Source organism: Mesoplodon mirus, assembly GCF_964341445.2.
Source record: "Mesoplodon mirus genome assembly, chromosome: 13".
NCBI lineage: Eukaryota > Metazoa > Chordata > Mammalia > Artiodactyla > Ziphiidae > Mesoplodon > Mesoplodon mirus.
The window spans coordinates 39,595,484-39,621,997 of NC_138989.1; the positions used below are offsets into that span (position 1 = coordinate 39,595,484).

Consider the following 26,514-nt stretch of genomic DNA (forward strand, 5'->3'; position numbering starts at 1 on the left):
TTTTCATTTTGAGCTTATTGTAGATTCACACTGTAGTATATACCCTTTACCCAGTTCACCCCAGTGGTAACATCTTGTATAACTATAGTGTAATAGCACAATTTAGAGATTGACATTGATACAATCTATCAATCTTATTTAGATTCTGCTACTTTTACATGCCCTCATTTGTGTGTGTGTTTTAATTCACTAACGTGTAGATCCCTGTGACTACCTAGGGTCCCTAATGCTACTCTTTAAAGTCCCCAACCACCTTCCTCCCACCCCAACCTCTCCAGCTTCTGGCCACCCATAATCTGTTCTCCACCTCTATAATTTTGTCATTTTAAGAATGTTATGTACGTGGAATCACATAGGGTATACTTTTTGGGTTGGCTTTTTTTTTCCAACTCAGCATAATTCCCTTGTAGTCCATCCAGGTTGTTGCATATTTTAATACTTCTTTCCTTTTTATTGCTGACTAGTACGTGTAGTACAAGGATGTACCACAGTTTTGTTTCGTTTTGTTTTTTTTAACAGTTCACTCATTGAAGGATATTTGGGTTGTTTCTGTTTTTGGCTGTTATGAATAAAGCTGCTGTGAACATTTGATTACAGGTTTATTCATAACATTTTATTTATTCAAATTATAGGCCATAGAAATGAGGGTAAATGTATCATATCAGTTGGACATTTCCTAGAGGTGAAATTTGAGATATAGGGCAAAAGTATAACTAAAAAATTCTCCAGGGCCTTTATTTTTCCATAATAACTGGATTTCCTGGCATTAACTCCTTACCTCTTGGGCAGTAAGAAAAGGTGACTTCCCCATTAGTATCTATGTGACTTTTAATTTCATCCCTAGTCAGCACCAGGGAGGGGGAGATTGTGGAAAAATGTATAGGTCTGTTTTCTAAAACTCTTACTTAGCTAAATGATGTTGTTCAGACAGATAATGAAAAATATTGTTATTAGAAGTGACAAATTTATTAATGTTTCTGTACAAATTATATGGAAAGATTTTCTAAATGTATAACTTATTAGAAGCCATAAACTACCAAAGACAGTCAATCTTTAATTTTTCAGAAATTAGTTAACTAACAACCATTTATTGGGGATTAACTATGCCCCAAATAAAAGAAATTCTTAAGTAGATATAGAGTTTTTAAACTTTCTAGGCACTATTTTTAAAAGTGAATATAATATCCACAAGTGGGAAAATTGTAGAATAGTAAAAAAAAAAATTGGTTTAGGAATCTGAAAATGTAAACACAGAAGTTTTCCCCCCCTTTTAATAATCACATTGCAGAAAATAGCATAGAGGAAATAGAGAACCAAATAGTTTAGTGTTGCTAAATGGACTTATTCTTTTTTACTTAATGATTTTAATAGCTGTGTATTATTCTGTCTAGTGGTTACATCATATTTTACTTAAACTCATCCCTATTTTAAGCATTTTATATTTCAATACATTGTTCAATATTCTTTGTGACTATGAGTTTCTCTATTGTTTGGATTATTTAGGTTAGAATCCAAGATGTGGGATATTGATGAAAAAGACTCCCGTTATATATCTCTAGCTTGCTTTCCAAAAGAACTGTGCTAATTTATAATACTTCCTGCAAAGCATGGCAGTGTAGTTTTACAACACTTTTATCAACCCTGGGTATTATAATTTTAATAATTTTGCTAAGTAATTTTTTGGGTTTGGATTTATATTGCTAGTGGTGTTGGATATATTTTCATGTTTGTTTAATGGCTGTTTTTCTCCTTTTAATTATTGTTTCTGAGACTGAGGAATGTCACTCTTACTTTGTTCATATCCTTTCTTGCAGTCTCAATGCTCATCAGCCTGCTTTCTTAACAATAATTACCCAAGTCCCATAGGCAGTGGTCTTCTATTTTGTATCAGACTCAATTAAAATTAAAAATACATATAACACATGTAATACATATCTTGAGCTAAAAACAGTACTGCCTTATGTTAAGTACTTTTTTGTTAGCAATTGTGTTCCTAGTCCAGGACTTCCTGACACAATCTGTTTTAACCCCAGAAGATCTGAGCCTACATAAGCACTATTGCTGTTATCAAAATACATAGGCTGTGCCAGAACATAAACCTTCATTTATAGTGAACTTCTAATTATATGCTTGCCCATGCTATTGGGAAGTAACTCACTTTAGGTGGAGAAAATTTCATTCTATTTGGCTGTCATACAATAGACTAAGAGCAATAATGTTGCAAATACTCTTTTGTGACCTAAGTGTGCAAGTAAGGGAAATACACTCTTCAGACTAATGGGACCTGGCTCATTGTTCAGAGGCCAGGCTCAAGTAACTTAATAGTGTAGCATTAGATTCATAAAGAAACTTAGATTAACTGCTTTTGAAACGATAAAATGTATAAATAAAATACTGAGGATATTTTTCTTTTTCAGGTTTACAAGTAAAAGTAACCAAACTGAAAAAGGAACGAATTTTGTAAGTATCAGCATATATAACACTGATGTCTTATTTATAAAGTAATTGATATTGATGTCCTATTTGAATTCAGTGTCTTATTTATAAGGAAGTTAGCTTTACTTAGTGTGGACCTTGTGTAGTTGACAGCGAGTTATTCAAAATTCTAAAGGAAAAAATAATTTTGAGTATAGCCTTAGTTAACATTTGCATATATTTATATTTTAACATAATTTTAATATGTGTATAATCTTTTTCCTTAAAATATTTATGAAGATGGAAACTGATCTATAAATCATTTTGATCTGTTAACAGCATTTTTTTCTCAACTATGATTAATACCTGGGATTTAAGATGCTACAAGATGGGGAGCAGAATAAGTCTGGGATTTCTAACTCATATAAGAAATGGGAACTAAATGGATATTCTAAGACCCCTTTTAACTAATTTGAAATTACCAGCAGTTCCCCTGAATTGTTTTGGTTGTTAAGCCCAGGATCAGATCTGATTTTCTAAGTCAGGAGCAGATTTTATTCGTGGTTCTTTAGACCTTCCGCATTCAGGAATCTGAAACAGATGGCATAATAGAATGTTATTACTCATAACAAAAATTAATATCATTGTGACTAATAATAATTGTATTTGCTTTACAGTATATATCAGTAGGTCTCAGTTCCTTCATATTCCTAAAGCTTCCAAGACTGCAACCAGAAGCTGGAGTTACCAACCACTCATCAAAACACACCTCACTATTTTTGCTATTATAATCTGAAAATAGAAATTGTGAAGTTTTCCATTACACCTGTAAAGTCATGTTTGGAAGATGACCTAGATGCAGAAATGAGAAATCATAAATTTTTAAAACAGTTTTTTTGAAGAACAATTTTATGATTCTTAATTACTGACACTTTTAAATGCTTTGCATGTTGAAAATGTACCTGTTCCTACCTTAAAGGTGTCATTTTAAACATTTAAATTTAGGATGTATATCTTATTAGTTAATCATATTTTCTTACTGTGAGACCAAAAAAACACCAGAAGTGACTTTTATGATAAAGAAGATGTATCCTTTCACATAGAAGGCCCAAAGTAGGGAGATTCTAGGACTGGTTATCACTTACTTCTGTCTTTCTTCTCTGCCATCTTTAGTGTTCAGACTTGCCCTGTTAGTCTTGATTCACTTCAGTATGTCAAGCTGGCCGTCATCTTTCTAGTTATCACTTGCACAACATCTTTGTGTCCTTTTATTTTTACTAATTATAAAAGTTTGTCAGAAGCAGCCCCCAGCAAACTTCCTCTAACTCATTGACAATGTTCATTCCTAAATAATAACTGGCAAAGAGAATTGAATTAACATGATGGGCTTACACTAATTTTGACACTACTTTCTATATATTCTAGGATTAAGTGAATAAGTAAATATATTGTTGATAAGGAGGCTTTTCCTCAGTGGTGAAATTGTTTTTGAGTGGTTTGAGATTAAAAATTATGAAATACACTTATTCTATTGTTTTCATCTTCACCTTTGCCTATAGCCCAGCTAGTGATGGTGGCTACAAGCATTGTTAATCAGAAGATGAGTATGTACTATCAGTGACTTGGTATACTGATTTAACACATACTACACTAAATAGCTAATTACTGTTTGTTGGAGTTATTCTACAAGTCTCCTCTTTTATATATAATAATACTGTATAGGAATTCTTGTTCCCTCTTACCATTATAATACCCAGGGTATAATATTTTGGAGTTGATCAGTAGTTAGACAGTGAGCTCTTTATATTGTACCTTGGTTCAGTGTTGGAAGTAAATGACCTAGTAAATCCTAGGTTAACAACCATTGATTAGAATGACATCCTTTAGAATCAAAGTGTTGGTCAGTTATTAGAAACACTGTGTTTGCTATTTGATTTTACATTTTAAACTACATTCACTAAATGTTTTTGAAGGAATTTAGTTTTATTAAAAATGGATCCTTCTTGTAGACCTAGTAATTTTATTTTCTAAAATGTTACTATTTTAAATGATAGATTTATAGCTATAGAATAGTATTTCCTCTTAGCTAGAATCAGAATCATTTCCTTGCAGATTGAATGATTAGACATAGTTAGAAATGATAGGGCTTCCCTGGTGGCGCAGTGGTTGAGAGTCCGCCTGCCGATGCAGGGGACGTGGGTTCGTGCCCCGGTCCGGGAGGATCCCACATGCCGCGGAGCGGCTGGGCCCGTGAGCCATGGCCACTGAGCCTGCGCGTCCGGAGCCTGTGCTCCGCGACGGGAGAGGCCACAGCGGTGAGAGGCCCGCGTACCGCAAAAAAAAAAAAAAAAAAAAAGAAATGATCTAGGGCCTTCCTGGTGACCCAGTGGTTAAGAATCCGCCTTCCAATGCGGGGGACGCGGGTTCGATCCCTGGTCAGGGAACTAAGATCCCACATGCCGCGGGGCAACTAAGCTTGCGCACCACAGCTACTGAGCCCACACACCACAACTAGAGAGCCCACGTGCCACAACCAAGACCCAATGCAGCCAAAAATAATATAAATAAATAAATAAATTTTTTTAAAGATCTAGATTTGCTTATAACAAACGTACTTTTTTTAACTGAGACTTTTTATACAAAATGTATTTCTCCATACCTCTAACCAACCAACCACGTGAAAAACCTTCTTTAATTCGTAAATGACTTGAATATTACTTTCTCAAAAATCACCTATAACGTTTCTGAATCTTAAAGAGTGGAAACACAGCTGGTTGTTCAGTAGGTGATAATAATGGTTTACTTCACTGTATAGTTCTCAGTCATTTGATGCTCTTAGCAACCTTTTAATATATATTGTAATTACCCTGTACCTGCCTACCTTAGGTAGCTTGGGGTTACACATTTTAGAAGCATGGGTAAGTAACTAAATCCCCTGAGTAATCAGAGAATTAAAGGGATGCTTTATTTTGTAGAAGGATAGGTCATTGCATTGTGGGACCAGGAACTCGGATTTTGCCTGTATGACCATAACTCTCCTTTCCAAGTATATTTTATGATAGACAGTCAGGGTACAGTAACAGGATGTCTGGTCTCCATATTGTTAGAATAGCTTTATTTGTGAGGTATCTCAGTCCTAGGGATTCCCACCTGGAAGAAGCAATTAGAAAAGAAATCAGTAACTGTACTATATTTGTCTGTCACTTAATTGCTTCAGACCTGTGTTTTGATGATAGTTGTCTCTGCACATGACTAATGCTCCTCTTTTACACAGATTCATTTACAAAATTACACATGTATCAATAGAAATGTTGACTGTTGAATTTTTGTTGAATACTCCCAAAATAGGATCAGTGAAAACCTAGTGCTGTTTCTGAATTAAATACATTTTCTAGAAGTGTTAGAAAATTTTTTTGTTATTAGCTTCAGCTATCTATTACTTCCAAAATTTCATATATATATATACATATGCTACCAGAACAATATTTGTTGTATAGCAGGAGGCCACTCTTAGATGTATTGGCTTTTCATTCAATATCAAATATTCAATCAGTATATAAGAAGTACCCCCTCATATTGGTATCTGACATTTTGACTTAGTTGTTTTGCTCGTCTGTTTTGTTGCCAGTGATATTACATTCTACGTTTTAGCAATTTTGACACAGTCATTTGGACATCTCCTTTTTCTGGCAGACTGGTTTGTCACCTTTATTTGATTTGATATTTCAGACCCTTGAGAGGGCTGGGAGAAGATATTTGAACCACGGTATTATCCTATATTTTCAGATTCCAGATGACACAGAGAATCCTGATTCAATTTCTAATGGGTTTTCATAGAATTAAAATATATGCATACTTTATATATGTGATTGTTTGAAATATAAAGATGGAGAGGTAAAATATGGCACAACCTTGGAAAGTAACCAGGTAGTTTACTGGAAGAAAATTTTAGGTGTCTTTCTTTTTTCCTGACTAAAATCAAAATGGTAAATACTTAAATAGAACTTAACTGTGTGCCAGTACTGTTCTGTATGCTGTATATTCATTAGTACTTAGTCCTTGCAAATGTCTCATGAAGTAGATACTACTAATGTATCCACATTTTTTGAGGCACAGAGAGTTTAGGTTACTTGCACCAGCTCACACAGCTGGTACATGACAGCTGAGATTCAAACCTAGGCTTCAGGACGTAGGGTTTGTGTACTTCTACTTCACAGTAAACCCTGGCTTAAAAGTAATACCAGGTAAAAGTTTAAGCAACACAAAAATTAGTAAAATAGAAAGTATAAATCTCTCGTAATTGGAATAGGAATGATATGAGTGGAGTTACCTATTTACATTATTGAATGTAGATAAAATAATTAAAAAAACAGTAAGTGTACATTTTAATAGCAATTTTGACAATGTTGAGTCAGTGGTGGCATCAGAATTTACTCCTTCATCTGTGTTCCAGCATTGTATAACGAATACCTGGTGCTTAGGAATATACTTCTGTAGAACATAAAAATACTGCAGAGCAAATTCGAGTATAATTTGAACTCTGATTAACAAGATATTCAAACCTCACCTTCTAAGTTGTTTGTTTTGATACAACAAATTCATAATATGTAAGTGGTGAGATCATGCTTTGGAGTTCTTAATGACAGAATAGTCTTGTTAGAGTATTTTTCTGTTAAAAAAAAATGACTTATTTCTTGACTTTCAGAGATGCACAGAGACTAGAAGAATTCTTCACCAAAAATCAACAGCTGAGAGAACAACAGAAAGTCCTTCATGAAACCATTAAAGTTTTAGAAGATCGGTGAGTCTGGTTCTTGGGTCTTCTTGTGTAAGAGGTGATTTCCCTCTTAATAGAGAGTATACTTTGGTTTTCATTTGTAATCAGTTCTGAGACTTAAAGTGATCTTTTTTCCAACTCTATGTCAACTTTGGATAAATACTTTATGAAATTAAAACAAACTTACAGGTTTTTTTCATTAATTACAGCGATCACATCAATTTACCCTTTAAATGAAGTTTCTTTATCTGGTATTTGTTGTAGGACAAGCTCAAGAGTAGCAGTGTTCTAATACGTTTGATGCTTTCATTCCATTTTTACTTCTAAATAGGTGGAAACTGCTTCACAATTCTGTTCCTGTCTTCTTTTTTTTTTTTTAGTTTATTTTATTTGTTTATTTTTGGCTGTGTTGGGTCTTTGTTGCTGCACGCAGGCTTTGTCTAGTTGTGGCAAGCAGGAGCTACTCTTAGTTGCGGTGCGCAGGCTTCTCATTGTGGTGGCTTCTCTTGTGGCAGAGCACAGGCTCTAGGCACGCGGGCTTCAGTAGTTGCAGCACGCTGGCTCAGTAGTCATGGCTCACGGGCTCTAGAGCGCAGGCTCAATAGTTGTGGCACATAGGCTTAGCTGCTCTGCGGCATGTGGGATCCTCCCAGACCAGGGCTCGAACCCACATCCCGTGCATTGACAGGCATATTCTTAACCACTGCACCACCAGGGAAGCCCTATTCCTGTCTTATTTTCTTACTCCTGCCATTCTCTTTTCTTCCTTTCATATTTCTCCACTTTCAGGCATTCTAGGAATTCTTTTTACTGAGTATTCCCAAGATAATGCCTATTACTTCACCTCATGTACAGACTTTTTTCTTTCCCACTCCTTTGAGGTTAACACTCTACATTAGAAAAGGCTTTCAGATTTTGCTGTTTTCCCTTGTCTGAACTGTAAGTGCTATTTAGGAACTTGAACCATTTATAGCAAACTATGTTTCTTTTTTTATTTATAGTTAATATTTTTCCATTATTATCATTTTTGTATATGTTACAGGAAGGCTGGTGGTTTGAATTCGCCACTGTGTCTTAGTGGTGGAATAATCCAATAGTCTGCATGATGCAAACTAAAGTTGAGTACTCTTTCTTCCATGACTGCTATCTCAGTGGATGCACACTTACTGGAATAGGCAGCCTATTGTGGGAAAAGGCTCCATATGCTTTGGAATCATAGATATGAATCTGAATTCCAACTTCACACTATTTCCTTAATTGAATTCAACAATTAATAATTGAGCACTTACTATGTTCCAGGTAGTGTTCTAGCAGCTAGGAATACTATCCTTAGTATGTCATGGAGCTGATACTTAATTTTCAAAGATTGGGAGTGGGCCTGCAAATAAGATGATTTCAGATTACAAGAGCTGAAGAAGAAATAAAAATGAATTATGTAATTGAGTGACTATGAGCATTGGGAAATGAAGGGCTACTGATGGATGTCAGGGATGACCTTTCTGAGGCAGTGCCATTAGAACTGAGACCTGAGTGATACAAAAAAGAGCTGTCACTTGAAGAACTGAAGATAAGAAGAGGACAAATGCAAAAGCCTATGGAGGAAATAGATTTTGAAATATTTTAGGAGTAGGACATCCACCGTGATTCTAACTTAATGAGTAAGAAGATGAATGATAGATAATATTGGAAAGGTGGGAAGTAACTAAATTCTGTAGGGACATCAGAAAAAAGTTTGGATTTTAATTGCATTGGGAAACCGTTGGAGGGTTTAAGCAGGGGAATGCCAAAGGGATACACGCAGGTACTGACAGCATCTGTTATATCCAAATGTAGATGTCGAGTAGGTAGTTGCATATGTGAGTCTGGAACTAATGGGAGAGGTTAGAGCTAGAGAAACAAGTTTGAAAATCATCAACTGTATATAAACAGCATTTAAAATCTTGGGACTTGATAAGATCTCCTAAGGACATCTTTAAAAGTATAGGAAAAGAATAGAAGAGGGCTCAGGGCTGAATCCTTGGGCATACTAATTAAGGTTTAATGAAGAATAAGGACCCAGCCAGCAAAAAAGATTGAGAAAGGAATTATCAGAGTAGAAGGAAAGCCAAGAACATATGGCGTGACACTAACAATACCTTCTTCACAGGGCTGTTTTGAATTTTAAATGAGATAATGCAAGTAAAAATACATAATGGAAGCTTAAAAAGACTTACAGTATCCCTCCTGTTTGGTGAATATGATTCCAACCTCTAGTGCTCTAGTCTGTACTCTGCACACAGCCAGACTAGTCACTCTCTCTAGCTGAGATATCTGGAAACTAGAAAGCCATCTGTCCATCTCACTCTTCCCTAGTCCAGGATCAAAGAGGAAATCATCAGTTACTCTTCCTTCAGTGTGGTGCGGCATTTCCTTCTGTTTTCTCTGGATATGTAGTACAGGATTGAGCAGGAAGGGTGGAGAGCATATCTTTCTCAGCCTTTAACTCTCCAGTGATTGAAGCACTTCCTTCTCTTACTTCACCATATTTTTTCTCTCATCTCTACTGCTCCACTACTTTCTACAAGCGATGAGGTTCTTCCTTCCATATAGTAATGGTAGTAATGGCAAGAGATTAGGAACTTTCTTTCTGTTCAGTGATTCCCAAGTATAGAAAATTTTAAGTCTGAGTTCTCTAAGAAAGCAAACATCAAGATGACATTAGATATTCAAGAGATTTTGGGGGGGGAAACACACCTGTAAGGTAAATGAAGAAGGAGCTGGAGGAGACTGGGAGAGCTGTGAGATGTCCATGCATCTAACCCTTTTGAAAAAGAGAGAAAAAGGAAGGTCTCAGACTGCACTGCAGTTTTAAGAAAGCTTTGGCAAGGCCAATGGGGAGTTCTGGAGCCATAGTATCCCTGCTCTACTGATTCCTTGCTGGCTTCTGACTGTGGGATGCCTGATGTGTTCACCTGTCTGGCGGGTGAAGGATTTCAGAGCACAACAGCTGGAGCCGGTGATTTTACTTCCCACGATAGGAGATACGTTTTCATGGTTGCCACACTGAAAGACTGATTGTGTTTACTTCCAGCATTCTTTCTGTTTAGTTGATCATTAGCAAGTTGTTTAGGACTCAGTACACTGAAAAAAAATCACAAGGTAAGGTTTTCTTTATGTTTTGCACGAATTGGCTTAATACAGTTCACTCTCCATTTCATCCCCAAGATACAGTGTTCTTCATCTTAGCTCTTGAAGACACTCCTTTCTAATACCTTCAGAACATTTCTTCACTTTATGATATAAAGTTTTGGCTGTTCTTTTATTCTTTGCATCTTGTGCTTCTCTTCTTAAGTGAATTTTTCTTCTCCACGCTCATTCTGAGAAGAAATGTTAGTGGATGAGTGCCCCTACCCTTCCCATTGAAGTATTTTCTAAATTACCATCCTTTATTCGGTTAATATATTTAATTGTTAAAATTATCATTTTTATTCTACAGTTTTTAAAAACTAGATTCTTTTCTTTTTATCATCTATTTTCACTAATTTCAGGTGGATGTCACACTTCTGTGCTGTTTCTTACCCTAAATGTTCTCTTGCCTTTCATTCTGTTCACCTTTACATTTTTAGGTAGGTGGGCCTATAATTCATTACATGGTATTAATCTGGGGGTGGGACAAGGAGTGTAGCTCATTTCTTTATTCACATGCTTTTTCTTTCCTTTCTTTAAATCTGCAATTTCCTTCTGGGATTACTTTTAAGATTTGTCCCTCATTTTATGAAGCTTCATTTAATGAAACCAAGAACGATGTAGATCTAATCATTTTTTTAATGTAGGATCTGCTAGTTTTGAGGGCTCATGTTATACCCAGCCATCCAGCACTTAATCTTCACCTTAACACTGTGAGGTAGATGATAAATCTGTTTTACAAATGAGGAAACTATGCTGACAAAGAGTTAAGAAACTTTCCCAAGATCACATAGTTAATGGATACTTAGGTTAAATTTGCCCCTCAAACTTCCCAGTTTCTGCTGTTTGACGATGCCTTGTCTGTGTGTTGTCTTAATTTTATAAACATTTAAATGAATTACAGCTTAACTGATTATTTCAAAGTATTTATGCTTGATATAAAGTTACCAAAACAAATACTCTGAAATATTAAGTCTTCAACATTGCCTATTATCTAGTCTTGTTTTCTTGGAAGGTTGTTTTGCTTGTTTGTTTTTGGCTATTTTTCTTTTAAATTGCTACTAACTAAATCCTGCCTTTAAATGTCAAAGTAGGTAACATTTAGTAAAGTTCTGCCTTACTTAAAATTTTACTTTAATTTTGTTATGTGTAAGCATGTTAATCCTAGAGCAAGCTTTGAATATCTATAAAAATTAATGTTTTGGGGCTTCCCTGGTGGCGCAGTGGTTGAGAGTCCGCCTGCCGATGCAGGGGACATGGGTTCGTGCCCCGGTCCGGGAAGATCCCACATGCCGCGGAGTGGCTGGGCCCGTGAGCCGTGGCCACTGAGCCTGTGCGTCCGGAGCCTGTGCTCCGCCACGGGAGAGGCCATAACAGTGAGAGGCCCACGTACCGCAAAAAAAAAAAAAAATTAATGTTTTGCTGAGACCTTTTAAAAGCAATATATATTTTGTTAAAATTTCTAAATGGTAATTCTGCAACTTGCTGTTTACCCTTCATAAGATGAAGCGATTCTTATTTCTTATGCTCATATTATGAAAACATCAGGAGATGTTTAGATGAAAGGAATTATTCAGTAAAGATAAATTAGATAATAAAAAGTTCTAATTTAATGTGGCTTGTTTGTGTTTTAGTAGTAGTTATTACATTACTATTTACAGGAACCATTTACAGGTTCCCTCAAGAAACGAAAGTATTTCACTTAATCTAAGGAACAGTCACTGTACTGGATAGAAGGCATTTAAAAAAGAAAAATCTGAACAAAGCAGTTAAACCATAGTTGTCTGATAGATTTTAATATTTTTAAAAGCATTTTTGTCAATATTAGGAAACTCATATTTCAACTGTTGTTAAAAGGGAAAATTGGTACTCATAATCAGAGGATTTGTGGTTCTCTATTTTTGAAATACTGACCAAATGTCTTCTTTTGTCTTGCTAACTCTTCTTACTTATGGATTTGAATTTAAATGTATTCTTCAGGAGACCTTCCTGGACTTCCTAGACTCGACTTAGTTGTGCTCTGTGGTTTCATAGTATCCTGTATTTCCACTTTAATGTTGTGAATCATACTTTATTGTAATTACTTTTTATTGTCTTTCTTTTTTTAGTACACTGTAAACTCTTTTAAAGAAGTGACATTATCTTGGCCACTGTTGTATTTTAGCACTTAACAGTACTCACTGTAGGTGTTTAGTAAAACCCTTTTGAATGAAAATGAATAAGTTTGAGGAAATCTTTTTAGCGTATAGCAAACAGTTGAGCATACTTGTTTATCCGGTAAGTTTTAATTGCAAACTGAAATCTTTTCTTTCTTCGTCTCTGTGAACAAGCTGTAATATAACTCAGAATGCATGATACTTCCAGCCCTTACAAGTAGAATTACTCTTCTTTCCCGTTTACCTGCTTATAGCTACTGAAATTGCATTCTCCTGTGAAATTGAGGCTTTTTCTTTCTCTGGCAGCAGCAGTTGAAGATAGGCAAGAGGAAAACAGTAGAATCCTGCTGATGGACTAGGAGCTAGCCTGTTTTCTCACATTCATTTAAGCTAGGATCAGTGAACAATCAAAGAGTTGACTCTTTTTCACAGGTATTATCAAGAGTGGCAGTTAACTGGAGAAAACTAGATGTAATAAACAAGTTAGGGAATATTGTTTCATTTTATAACTGTTTATACCAGTGGCATTTTTAAACTTGGAAACTAAGGGTTTCAAGAGGTTGTCTAACATGATACCTTATGACATTTTAATATATCAGAGTTGATTTCTTGGAAACAATAAGGTGTTCAGTTTTCAATGACAAAGTGGTAGGGTGACATTTGAATATTTAATTAGGATTGATTAATGCCATTTAACTCCTTCAGTGTTTTCAGTGACCTTTCAGTGTCAGTGCTCTTTTTGGCCTCTCTAGCTTAGTAGTTCTATCTATAAATTATTTACCCCAATCAGGTCAACTATTTGAATGTTTATTGCATGAATCTCAAGCTATTAATTTGAATAGATCTTAAAAGAGAAATATAAAAGTGAAATGTGAAGTATTTTAAACCAATAGTTAAAATTGAGTTTCTTCTTATAACAGTTTAACAATGTCTTGGTTTTGGAAAAGTTTAGAGAGAACTTTATTCTTATTTCCTTTGGAATTTTAAAGGCATAAATAGACTTTACTATTAGCTTTGGAAATGCTTGAAAGTCTGAAAACATTAAGTTATAGCAGAAAGTTAAGAAGGTGTATGTCCTTAGTACCTTAATTCTCAAAAAAATCTTATGTAAAGTTTACTAGAATATATTTCTATTAAATTAAAATGCTATGACAAAAAGGGAGTATAACGTACTATTTAGCTGATTTTACGTTTTTCCTTTTATAATTTTTATTCAGGTAATACATGTACGTTATAAAGTTGTATAGTTATCATCAACCAATAGTTTCCTGTTCCACTCTTTCCCACCCACGCCTGTCCCAGTTTTTCGTTCTCCAAAGTTCTAAATGATGTATTTTCACTTTAACACTTGATTTATCAGTTTGAGACAATAGTTGTTTACTTCTTGCTATGAAGAGGAAGAATTTTTCCCTCCCTCACCTATTTTTGAAGTTATTTTAATGCTGTTTTCTTTTTGGACCTTAATACATACATTTATGCAGATATACATACTTACATAAAGGTATTTTAGAGAGAGATGTCTGAACAGTCTCCCTGAACTCACCTCTGTATCACAGGAGGATACTGATGCTTTCACCCTTACCTGTATCACTCTTCCTCTCTTGCTACTTTCTGCTTTGTGTTAGCTGAACCAATAACCTATAAATATTGACAAAGTTGATAGTTGCTACGTTCTTTTCTGTTACCAGATTTCAGCCCCTTGTATTTTGTTTACAAGTTGATTGTAGAAGTTGGAAAATAACGAACAATGTTTGTTTATTGACTATTCACTGCTGAGCCAGGATTCATTTCCTTCTCTATAGATCCATTGTCATGACCCCTGTGCCACTCGAGGAGTGTTTCTAATGTCCAGGTCAAATAGATTCTTTTCTACTCTGTCCCAAATCAGTTGCTCAAGTCACCCTATAACTGTATTATGATAGACGTACTTGTATAAGTTTGCTTTGTTTTTCTTAGAATTTCTAACTACCTTTTTTTCTTATTGAGATTAGAAATGTTTTCCTCATCGTGTCATTAATATTATTTAATGCCTGTTATTCTATTTGATTATAATCTTTTTTGTTCTTTTTCTTGAAGACATACTTCTTGGGCTGAAAAACTTTCTGTACTAATTTGGACCATTTACTTTCTAGGCTATCCTACAACAGCAATTCTGGAATTTCTCTCACTGGATCCCTACATTAATTCCATTATTTCTTTCAACTCATGTTAGTCAACAAATATTTATGGAGCTCCTGTCTTGTACCAGGCACTATTTTAGACCTTGAAGATACACTAGTATACATGGTTGGAAAAATGTGGGCCTGTTTTTCCTTTTTTTTTTTTTTTTCCCCTTATAGCTCACCCACAAGTAACTGCTTAAAAATGCACAGGAAGTACATTTTCAAAGAGTCTTGCATATCTGAGAAAATGTTTCTATTTTACTATTGCATATAGATGGTATATTGACTGGATATAAAATTCTAGGTTGAAAATAGTTTTCCCTCAAAACTTTGAAGACATTTTCTCATTGTCTGTGAGCATCCAAAGCTGTCATTCTAATGTTCATTCCTTTATAGGTAATGGATTGTTTTCCCTTTATGGGTGTAAGATCTTTTTATCCTAGTTCTGAATTTCATAATGGTGTGTGTGTGTGAGTGTGTGTGTGTGTGTGTGTGTGTGAGTGTGTGTGTGTGTGTGTGTTTCCTTCATTGTGCTGTCCAGTCATCCTGTTAACCTGAAGACTAGTATCTCTTAAGATACTATTTTTGTCTATTATTTCCTCTCTCCATTTTTGTAGGTTCTTTCTTTCTGGAGCACTTCTTAGTCATAAACTGATCCTTTACAATCTTTTGTCTTGTTTTTGTTACTTGTTTTTTTCCATGTTCTGGGAGATTTCTTCTATTTTACTCTCCAGCCCTATTATTGAAGCTGTTTTGGTAATCACATGTTTAGTATCCAAGAACTTTTTATTGTTTGTTGATCATTTATATGTACATGTGTGTACGTGTACCCTTTTCTTGTTTTATGTCAACGTCACTTCTCGTTTTTCCAGGGATACTAGCTCTTTTATGTTACTGGTTTGCTTCATACACTAGTGATCTTTGGTTGTCTGTATTTAGTAGTGTATGACTGCAATGAGTTTTCTGCATTAGTTGGTATGATGTAGTCTGCTTTTAGTTGTCTATCTGTTTTACCCCAGCCATTCCCAATTCTCCCTCCCCCAGGAGTTTTCCTATGAATAGGAAAGTCAACTGAGGACTCTGTATATGTTATGGGAGCTTTACTTTTCAATAAGAAAATGAGGAGCTATCCTTTGACCTGGGTAGGATTTTAGACTGGGGCACTCAGCTACAGCCCTATTATTATAATTTCCCTTGTGATTTCTTCTTTAACTCATTGCTTATTTGGGAGTGCATTGTTTTTAAGATTCACATATTTGTGAATTTTCCAGATTTTCCTTCTTTTTTGATCTCTAATTTAATTCCATTGTGGTGAGAGAACATACTTTGTCTGATTTCAGTGCTTTTAAACTTATTGAGACTTGTTTTGTGACCTAGAAAATGGTTTGTCCTAGAGAATGTTCCAAGTGTGCTTGAGAAGAATGTGTGTTCTGCAGCTGTTGGCTGGAGTGTTCTGTAGATGTCAGGTAGGTTTAGGTGGTAGTGTGTTCAAGTCTGCTATATCTATGCTGATTTTCTGTCTGTCTTGTTCTATCCACTATTGAGAGTGGAAGTCTATAACTTATTGATGAATTTATATATTTCTTTCTTCAATTCTGTCAGTTTTTGCTCTGCATATTTGGGGGCTTTCGTGTTGAATGCATGCTCTGCATATTTGGGGGTTTTCATGTTAAATGTTAATTGTTATATCTCTAATAAATTGACCCTTTTGTTATAGAATTCACTGTCTCTAGTAACACTTTCACCTTAAAGTCTCCTTTGTTTGATACTAATTAATTAATCACCAGCTCTCTTTTGGTTTTTGTTTGCATGGTATTTCTTTTTCCATCCTTTTGCTTTCAGCCTATTTGTATCTTCAGATCTAAAGTGTGTCTATTGTAGACAGCATATAGTTAGATCTTTTTTTTTTTTGTCCTGTCTGATGGTTTCTGCCTTTTGATTGGAGTGTTTAATCAATTCATGATTAATGTTATTGGTATGGTTGGATTTATGCTAGTCATTTGGCTTTCTATATGTCTCAAGTCTTTTTTGTTCCTCTGTTCCTGTTTTTCTTACCTGCCCCCACCTTGCTCTTTCTGTAACTCCTATTATTGATATGATGGACCTTCTAGGATAATCTTCTAGTTTTTTATCTTCTCTCAATTTAATTTATTTAAATTGAAATAGCCGCATGTGGCTTGTGGCTACCGTTCTGGACAAGAGTTCTAGACTTCTCCCATTGTTAGCCTATGATTCAGCATTCTCAGGTCAGTTTCTATTTGTCTGCCAGCTCTTTGCTTTTTAATTCGTTTGTTTTTCTTTCCCATTCTCCCAGTTCTCATAGTCTTGTGTCTTTAAAAATATACACAGATCTTTACTGTAGTTTTGTGGGATTTGGGGAGGAAGCAACAGTAGGTGCAGATGTTCACTTTGTCATCTTTACTTAGATCTTGATAGGCCTAATTCCTGTTCTGGAATCTACTCCAATTAAACTATGTTGCCCAATTCTTTATTCCTTCATTCTAGAAATTTTAGTCCTATTAATGTAACCTATGATCTCTAATCTTTATTTTTTACATCCATATCAACACTGTTGCTATAAGTTTTACTTTTATATAAAAATCTCTAGGTTCTTTTTGTTTGTTTTAGTTGTATAGTTTTCATGTTTTGTCTCCTTATTTTAAAATTCATGGCATGTACTACCATGCTATGACTTCCATAGACACTCATGTACTTAGTATCTTATTGACTTAGGTCATTGAGTTAAAATGATTATCTTCGATTTTATATTTTCTAAATTCCTAATGTGGGATATGTGTCATTTTTTTCAACCATATTTTTTCCTGGTTATATAAATAATGAAATTAGAGAAATTTTGAAAAATATAGCAAAACACTAAAAAGAAAATCTTCTGTATTACTGGTACCTACAAGGTAACTGAATTAACATTTTGAAATACACCTTTCTCTCCATCACCCACCCCTCCTGTGTAATATGTGTATTTCCCTTTAGCACTCACAAATAATTAGTAAAAGCTATGTTGTAATCTTTTTCTTTTTTTAAAAAATGGTAGTACACTGTGAATTTCTACTAACACTGGAGTCTTTTTTTAATGCTGAAAAGAGCATTACTTTTTTTTAAACTTTGTATTCTTTGACCTTTAGTATTCATTCAACTAAAACTTAGTTGTTGAACACTCATTCTGTGTTATGTGCTATGCTAAGCAGATGCAAGCTTGCTTAAGATAAAATTCTGTCCATTGGTACGAGACTGGGTTCATATTTTGCCTCTAATAAATTAAAACAAGGGAGCTTCAATAAATAAGTTCCCTTGAATAGAGTTTCAAATTGGCAGATTTTTACAGAATTGCAGTCTTTAGAAAATGATGTAGCATGATTTCAGCCTATTTGGGAATATGTTAAAGGTATAATAACTAGTTAATTTTCTCTGTATTTTCCAAGTAAATTCTTTAGTTCTTCATAAAATATAAAAAGCTTGAAATTCAAATATGAATAAGTATCTTTTAGTCGTTGAAAAAAATTTTTTAATTTCAGTTTTATTGAGGTATAATTGACAAATAAAATTATTTTTTTTAAAGTATTTATCATGGTGATTTGATAAATGTGTATATTGTGAAAGGATTCCCACCATCTGGTTAATTAACATATCCATCACCTCACATCTTTTTTTATTTTTTGATGAGAACATTTAAGTTCTACTCTGAAAATGTTTTGTTTTTGTTTTGTAGATTAAGAGCAGGATTATGTGATCGCTGTGCAGTAACTGAAGAACATATGCGGAAGAAACAACAAGAGTTTGAAAATATTCGACAGCAGAATCTTAAACTTATCACAGAGCTTAGTGAGTTTCCTTTCTTCATTTATTAAGTATGTAAAGCATAGTATGGTATTGTTAAAACCTGTTATTAAATTGGTTACCATCAGATGGATTATTTGCATATGTTTTTCTTTATTTAGGCAAAAGTTCAAATGTTGTTTTTTCCCTTTTTGTAGATTTAATCTCATGCTTATTTTAGTAAGAAATAGGGTACAGTAAGGTGCAAATACTGTCCTCGTTGGCCTTAAAGTCTCACCAGCTGTAAGACAAGAAGCAAATTTTCTTTGGTTATATCCATATTTGCTTCTTTGGTTTTATTTCATATTAATTCAACTACTTATATTTAGTAAATTTAAACACAAAGCAGACAATTTAGTGTTCTACAAAGGTGTATTTTTTTTATTTTCACAATTTTTTTGGACACACTATTACAAGTATACCATTTTTAGTTTAGTCTACTTACCATTTTATGTAGGATTTTCTTACATTTATCTTCTTTTCCAAACTAATTTGGTATTTTTCTATTATGACTTTTTTTTTCTATTAATTATATTGCTGTCCTCTGGTTACTCAAGCAAGAATATATGAATGTATGCTGATTGTTTTAAAAAGAGATAGAAGGAACCTAGTTTTATTCTCCCAGAGGTTACTACTATTAAGTATATAATAAATATCTTTACAGGTCCAGATTTATCTATCTTTCTGTTTGTCTCTTTCCCTCATTTTACCCCCTCCTCTATCTTCTCTTTTAAATTTTTAATGGGATCATATCATACTTCTTGTTCTGACATATGTTATTTTATTTTAGACTATATATTAGAAGTCTTTACATGTTTATATGTTTGTTTATATATTTAGACTCATAGATTCTGTGGTGTGTATGAATGAATGCATGCATGAGTTTATTTAGGAATATAAGATTATCAATGAGTAGAAAACTATTACATTTCAATAGACATAGTTGAGATCCACAATTATATTACCATTAGTACTTGAAATAATCTGCAGTAATGTCTACATGTCTAATAGTCAGATTTCTAGCAACTTTAACTGTCTGAAAAATAGCCCAAAACTCAACAAGCAAAAACCCTAGGTATTAAGGAATAAGACAGCATTCTTTTTAATGGCTGCATTGTGTAGATGCCATTTATTTACCCATTCTCATATTGATGAACAAGTCAATTTTTTGTTTGAGTGTTTGAGAATTTCAGTTTCCCTATATTCTCTTCAGTTTTGTGCAAAAATGTATTAATTGACAATATCCAGTTCAGTGGGTAAAGAATGATATACCTTTTTAATATTAGCATTCTCTTTATTACTATTCAGGTCAAGTATCTTTTTACTTGATCTTCAGTTTGCATTTCTTCTTGGGTGAATGGTTTGAATATCCTTTGTCTAATTTTCAGATAGGTAAAATACTTCATGAGTTCATGTTGAAAATTCAAATTCAAGGCTATAGAGCTTTTGCTAACCTCTTCTAATAACATCTGTATCCCCTTTCTTCCACACTGAGAATCATGGTTCTCAAGGACACAGGGATGATAGAATTAAAATATCCCCTAACTACTCATTTTTTAATCTCATATTATAGCACAATAGTCTTAGAATAATACCACTAATAATACCTCCAATGTGATTACTGAAAAGTTCAAGAAAACTAATTTTACATTAAAATGAGCAACAGGAAAATCATTGAGGTCAAATCCCAAACAAAGTTATTTTATGAATAAAAATACTAAGCCTTCATGTTTATGAATTCTTGGTGTTTCTATTATCGTTGCTACTTTTTACCCCCCGGCCTGCCTCTCTTTTTTGTTCTTTTTCCAGTTATTGCATTTTGAGGATATTTATCTTGTTATTTCATCTTTATTTTATCCTTATTTTGTTTTTAAACTCTTTATTTCTATTTTTTTGATCAACCTTGAAATTTTACCATGCTTTCCTAAAATATAAAGATAGTATCTTACCATCTTCTGAATAATACAAGGACTTTAAAACACTTTCACTCTGATCATCTCCTTCTCCATTTACATAGTTTATGGCCTGTATTTTTTTTTTTCAGCCCTGCAAGTTAGAAACTTTTTTAAAAATTACCTTATTCAGACAGTTTTTAAAAGACTTACCTACATGTGCAGCAGTTTCTTTGCTTATTATTGCTTTTTACATCTCACTTTTCTTCTGGTATTATTACCCTTTCTGACCTTTCTTTTTTTTGGCCATGCCACACTGCACGGCATGTGGAGTCTTAGTTCCCCCAAGTAGGGATCAAGCCTGTGCCCCCTGCAGTAGAAGTGCAGAGTCATAACCACTGGACCACCAGGGAAGTCCTGAGATTCATTCTTTAAAAGTTCCTTTACAGGATATTTGTTGGTTCTAAACCCTCAGTTTTTATCCTCAATGTTTTTATTTTACCATTATTTTTATACGGCTATTTTACAGGATAACAATTATTTTTCTCTGGCTACTATTAAGATTTTTTCCTTAGTTTTTGTTATTCTGTAGTTTTAGTGCAATTTCAAGTAGGTTTTTAAGAAAAAAGTCTGTTTAGTATACATTACAAAATCTATTGAATCACTTCTTTAATCATATCTGTAAAACTGTCGGCTACTAGCTCTTCAAATATTGTGTCTTCTCCATTCTCCTTATTTGGGGGTTATGATGAGACCTTGTCATTCGATCCTTTGGTCTCTTAACATCTCTTTCCTATTTTTCGTCCCCTCATTTCACTCTGCTGCGTTCTGGGTAATTTCTTCAGCTTTCTTGCTTATTATACTAAGTTCTTCAGCTCTGTTACACTGAGTTATTTTATTTCAGTAACCAAATTTTTCATTTTTAAAAATTCTGTTTGGTTCTTTTTCAAATCTGTGTAGTCTTTTTTTTTAATCAAAATTTTTTTCTGCTTTATAACAGATTTAATCAGTTATACATATACATATGTTCCCATATCCCCTCCCTTTTGCGTCTCCCTCCCACCCTCCCTATCCCACCCCTCCAGGTGGTCACAAAGCACCGAGCTGATCTCCCTGTGCTATGCGGCTGCTTCCCACTAGCTATCTACCTTACGTTTGGTAGTGTATATATGTCCATGCCGCTCTTTCGCTTTGTCACAGCTTACCCTTCCCCCTCCCCATATCCTCAAGCCCATTCTCTAGTAGGTCTGTGTCTTTATTCCTGTCTTACCCCTATGTTCTTCATGACTTTTTTTTTTCTTAAATTCCATATATATGTGTCAGCATACAGTATTTGTCTTTCTCTTTCTGACTTACTTCACTCTGTATGACAGACTCTAGGTCCATCACCTCATTACAAATAGCTCAATTTCGTTTCTTTTTATGGCTGAGTAATATTCCATTGTATATATGTGCCACATCTTCTTTATCCATTCATCCGATGATGGACACTTAGGTTGTTTCCATCTCCGGGCTATTGTAAATAGGGCTGCTATGAACATTTTGGTACATGACTCTTTTTGAATTATGGTTTTCTCAGGGTATATGCCCAGTAGTGGGATTGCTGGGTCATATGGTAGTTCTATTTGTAGTTTTTTAAGGAACCTCCATACCGTTCTCCATAGTGGCTGTACTTTTTTTTTTTTTAATGAAATTTCTTAAAAATATAGAAAAGTGGGCTTCCCTGTTGGCGCAGTGGTTGAGGGTCCGCCTGCCGATGCAGGGGACACGGGTTCGTGCCCCGATCCCGGAGGATCCCACATGCCGCGGAGCGGCTGGGCCCACGAGCCATGGCCGCGGAGCCTGTGTGTCCGGAGCCTGTGCTCCGCAACGGGAGAGGCCACAACAGTGAGAGGCCCGCGTACAGCAAAAAAAAAAAAAAAAAAAAAAAAATATATATATATATATATATATAGAAAAGTAAGGAGAATAGTAAGGAACCCTCATACACCTATCACATAGATTAACAGTTGTTCATATTTTGCTGTATTTTCTTCATTTCTTTTTGGACTGAAATATTTTAATGTCAATTACATACATCAGGAGATTTTTCCCCTAAATACTTGGATAATTTATACCTAACCACAATACCACTACCTTGCCTACCAAAGATTACCCATAATTTTCTCTAATATTCTTTAAGAGCCAGTCCATATTCATATTTCTACAGCTGTCCCTCTTAAGGTAGTTTGCAACCGTTTTGTTCAGACCTGCCAGTCACAGACCACACATTGCATTTGTCTCTTAATCTGGAATAAGCTCCCTTCCTATTTTTTTCTTTTATGACATTGACTTCTTGAAGAAGTAGGGCTGTTTTCCTAAAATTATGCCACCTTCTGGGTTTTTCTCATCATTTTATTTATCTTGTTTCTTTATTTCCTATAAAATAGAAATTGTATCTGAAGGCTTGATTAGGTCCAGATTAAACATTTTTGACAGCAGTACTTTATAGGTAAAATTGTCTGCTTTATATTGTATCATATTAGGATATGGATATTGTCAGGTTATTCCGCTCTTTGGGATTGGTGGCCAGATTTCTCCATTATAGAGTTATATTTTCCCCCGAGTACCACCAAGTAGTCTAAATTGGGAGGATGGATGTGTGATACTTTGAAATCTTGCAAAAATACAATTCTCCCTCAATCTTTCTTTAATGGTTTTAATATCCATTTGTGATTCTGGCCTGAATCAATTATTTAATTACAGACTACAAAATGATAATTTTCCATTTCTGTTATTCTCTATCAGCTATATCTTCTATAAACAAGAATTCTCCCTCATCAGTTTGGGGCTATTGGTTACCTTGGGATGTAGTTCCTACTAGAAAGGCATGATACATCTTAATTTTTTCCCTTTAATTGCCAGTTTTCAGAGTAATATCTTGTATAATAGTTACCTACAGTGGTGACAAATAAGGTTTTTTTTTTTCACATCTTTATTGGAGTATAATTGCTTTACAATGGTGTGTTAGTTTCTGCTTTATAACAAAGTGAATCAGCTATACATATACATATATCCTCATATCTCCTCCCTCTTGCTTCTCCCTCCCACCCTCCCTATCCCACCCCTCTAGGTGGTCACAAAGCACTGAGCTGATCTCCCTATGCTATGCGGCTGCTTCCCACTAGCTATCTGTTTTACATTGGGTAGTATATATAAGTCCATGCCACTCTCTCACTTCGTCCCAGCTTACCGTTCCCCCTCCCCGTGTCCTCAAGTCCATTCTCTACATCTGCATCTTTATTCCTGTCCTGCCCCTAGGTTCTTCAGAACCTTTTTTTTTTTTTAGATCCCATATCTATGTTAGCATACGGTATTTATTTTTCTCTTTCTGACTTACTTCACTCTGTATGACAGTTTCTAGGACAAATGAGGTTTTGTGTGTTGTATATGTTATGTTTAATTTTGCTTTTGACATGAATGGAGCTTTCTCTTTTTTGAGCATAATAGACATATGTAATTTTATATATTCAGTGTGTGTCATTCAGTTATGTTCATTATTTTTATTGATGCTCAAATTATCTCAATCTTGTCTGTCTACTCATTTTTGGTAATCACTTTTATCATGTTAGTTTTGAGCCTTCCATCTTTTAAATCTTTAAACATTTCATTATCATATAATTCTGTTATCTGAAATACTTGGGAATCTATATATGAGTTATTTTCTACTGACTAGTGGTAAATGAATTCAGATCACTTTGGCTCCACTCCAGGAGTTCAGGCTTAAACTGGAAATCTCAAGTTCAGTCCCTCCACCAGTGCTGATACCAGTATCTGCTTGCTAACACTGCTTGGGTTTTAGCTCACAATTTGTTTTGTTTTTGTTGTTGATTGTGGTGGTGGAGTGGGAGGCTCTTGGATTTCTCTTCCTGTGTCCAGCTTAGTTGTCCTCTGGAATCCTTCCTGATTTTTTCAACAGCTCAACGTAACCTTTTTCTCCTTGGAATTTCATTTTTTCTCCTTGGAATTTCATTTAGTATTTTATCTGAACCTCTCTAATGCCCTTGTCACTTTCAGTTGTAAAAAATATGTTTATATAATATCTTGTCTCATTAGGCTACACGTTCTTCTAGGTCACTGTCATATCTTCAGGTTTTTGTTTTGTTTTGTTTTTTTCCAGATCCTCCACAGGAGGTAGTTTAGTAACCCTCACATATTGTATTGATATATAGTCAACAAATTTTTATTTACTCAGTGTAAGAAAATATGTTTGGATTTGTAAACCACTAAATTATTAACAGATTTTTGGAGTATGATTAACTTTCTTTCTTAGAGGTTAATTGTACTTACTCTGACTTGATTTCTTTGATATATTTCTCCTCGTAAAACACATGCTTAACCAGTGACATAATATCAAGGATTGATAATTTTGTGCTGGCAGCAGTAGAAATTATAGCCCAAAACTAAGTTTCTGCTTTATAAATAAGGATGGATAGGAAAATTTAGTCAAGATAGATTCAAACAAGGAGATACTACTTCAATGGTATATTTAAGTTACTGATACCATAATTATTAATGAAACATAGAGTATGACTAGGAAGAAAATTTACTTAAGTGTGCTTATGTTATAAAAATTACACTGATATTCAGTGTTATATTTTATGATCAGATTTATTTCAAGATAAATGGTGTTTGAAATTAGTAGGACTGAGTAACCAGATGGAATGCTTTCTTGTGCTCAATATGAATAATTAAACTATACTCCCCAGTACATGAGGTACTCTTTCTTTTTTTTTTTTTTTTTTTTTTTTTGGCGGTACGCGGGCCTCCCACTGCTGTGGCCTCTCCCGTTGCGGAGCACAGGCTCCGGACGCGCAGGCCCAGCGGCCATGGCTCACGGGCCCAGCCGCTCCGCGGCACGTGGGATCCTCCCAGACCGGGGCACGAACCCGCATCCCCTGCATTGTCAGGCGGACTCTCAACCACTGCGCCACCAGGGAGGCCCGAGGTACTCTTTCTTTTTTGCCCACAAGCATTACACAGAATTATCAGTTAATCATTTACATGGAACTTGTACTACATGAGATGTAATAATCACTACCTAGTAACAAATTTGTTTTGAACAGTAGCATTAACCCTGACTAACATCATGACTTAGAATTTGAATTCCTAATTCTCCATGATTGTTGCAACTGTTGAAAGAACCTGACATACATCTTATTATAGCTATAATTTGTGCTTTCTTTTCACATTATATTTAAGTGAATGAAAAGAATACTCTGCAGGAAGAAAATAAAAAGCTTTCTGAACAGCTGCAGCAGAAAATCGAGTAAGTATCTTTTCTTAATTGTGGCAGAAAATTGAATATTTTCCCCTAGCTTCTCTTTCTTCATTTTACTTAGCTTTGCAAACTGTAAAGATATATTAAGAGTTATAGGTTTCATTTTTAAAAGTTATAAAGTATTCTGCAAATGAAAATATAAAGAAAATAACTATATTTTTGTTCTGGGAGTATATATGAAGGGTGTGTATGCATCTCTTAGCTTAGTGTGTGAATATATAAAAATCAAAACATTTTAATTTAAAGCACTTTAATTTTTATAACTTTATTATAAATAACAAATCATTCAAATAAATTATTTGAAGTACTTATATTTTAAACATTTGAGTTTTGTTACCACCTTTCTAGCCCTGTCCCAGAAACTTTATAAAATCAATCTGAATAATTATTTCCTCTTATACACTTCTCAGGCCTGGAGAACTTCCTCCTTTCCCTCTCCCCCAATTTCTCATAATAAAAATAATAACTTTCATCTTGTGTTCCAGTTACTCTTCTTTGTGTTTTATGTTTATTATTTCTAATCCTCACTGTGACTCTTCAAGGTAGTTTTATTAACTCTACTTTATGGATGAGGAATCCACATCTTAAAAAAGTCAAGTAACTTGCCATGGTCTCACAACTAGTAGATAGTGAGACATCACTCAGAACCCCATCTTCTGACTTAAAAGCCACTGTTCTTTCCATTATTTGACAGCGTCTCAAAAAAAGAATCTGTTTTTCTGGGTCTAGTCTGACTGATGCCAAGCAGAGTTATAGCCAGTTCTTAGTTCCCATTTATGTAAATCTTATATAA

At 34.6% G+C, this 26,514-nt stretch overlaps 1 protein-coding gene across 1 annotated transcript in view; it reads left to right on the forward strand.

Annotated features, from left to right (window-relative positions):
* The window catches only part of RBBP8 (RB binding protein 8, endonuclease), an 82,286-nt gene that overhangs the window by 11,595 nt on the left and 44,177 nt on the right, over positions 1-26,514 (forward strand). Inside the window, exons 3-6 of the mRNA XM_082640414.1 lie at positions 2,418-2,460; positions 7,121-7,216; positions 18,403-18,515; positions 25,643-25,709. Coding sequence (XP_082496540.1) covers positions 2,418-2,460; positions 7,121-7,216; positions 18,403-18,515; positions 25,643-25,709 — 319 coding nt within the window. The remainder of the gene's footprint in view (positions 1-2,417; positions 2,461-7,120; positions 7,217-18,402; positions 18,516-25,642; positions 25,710-26,514) is intronic.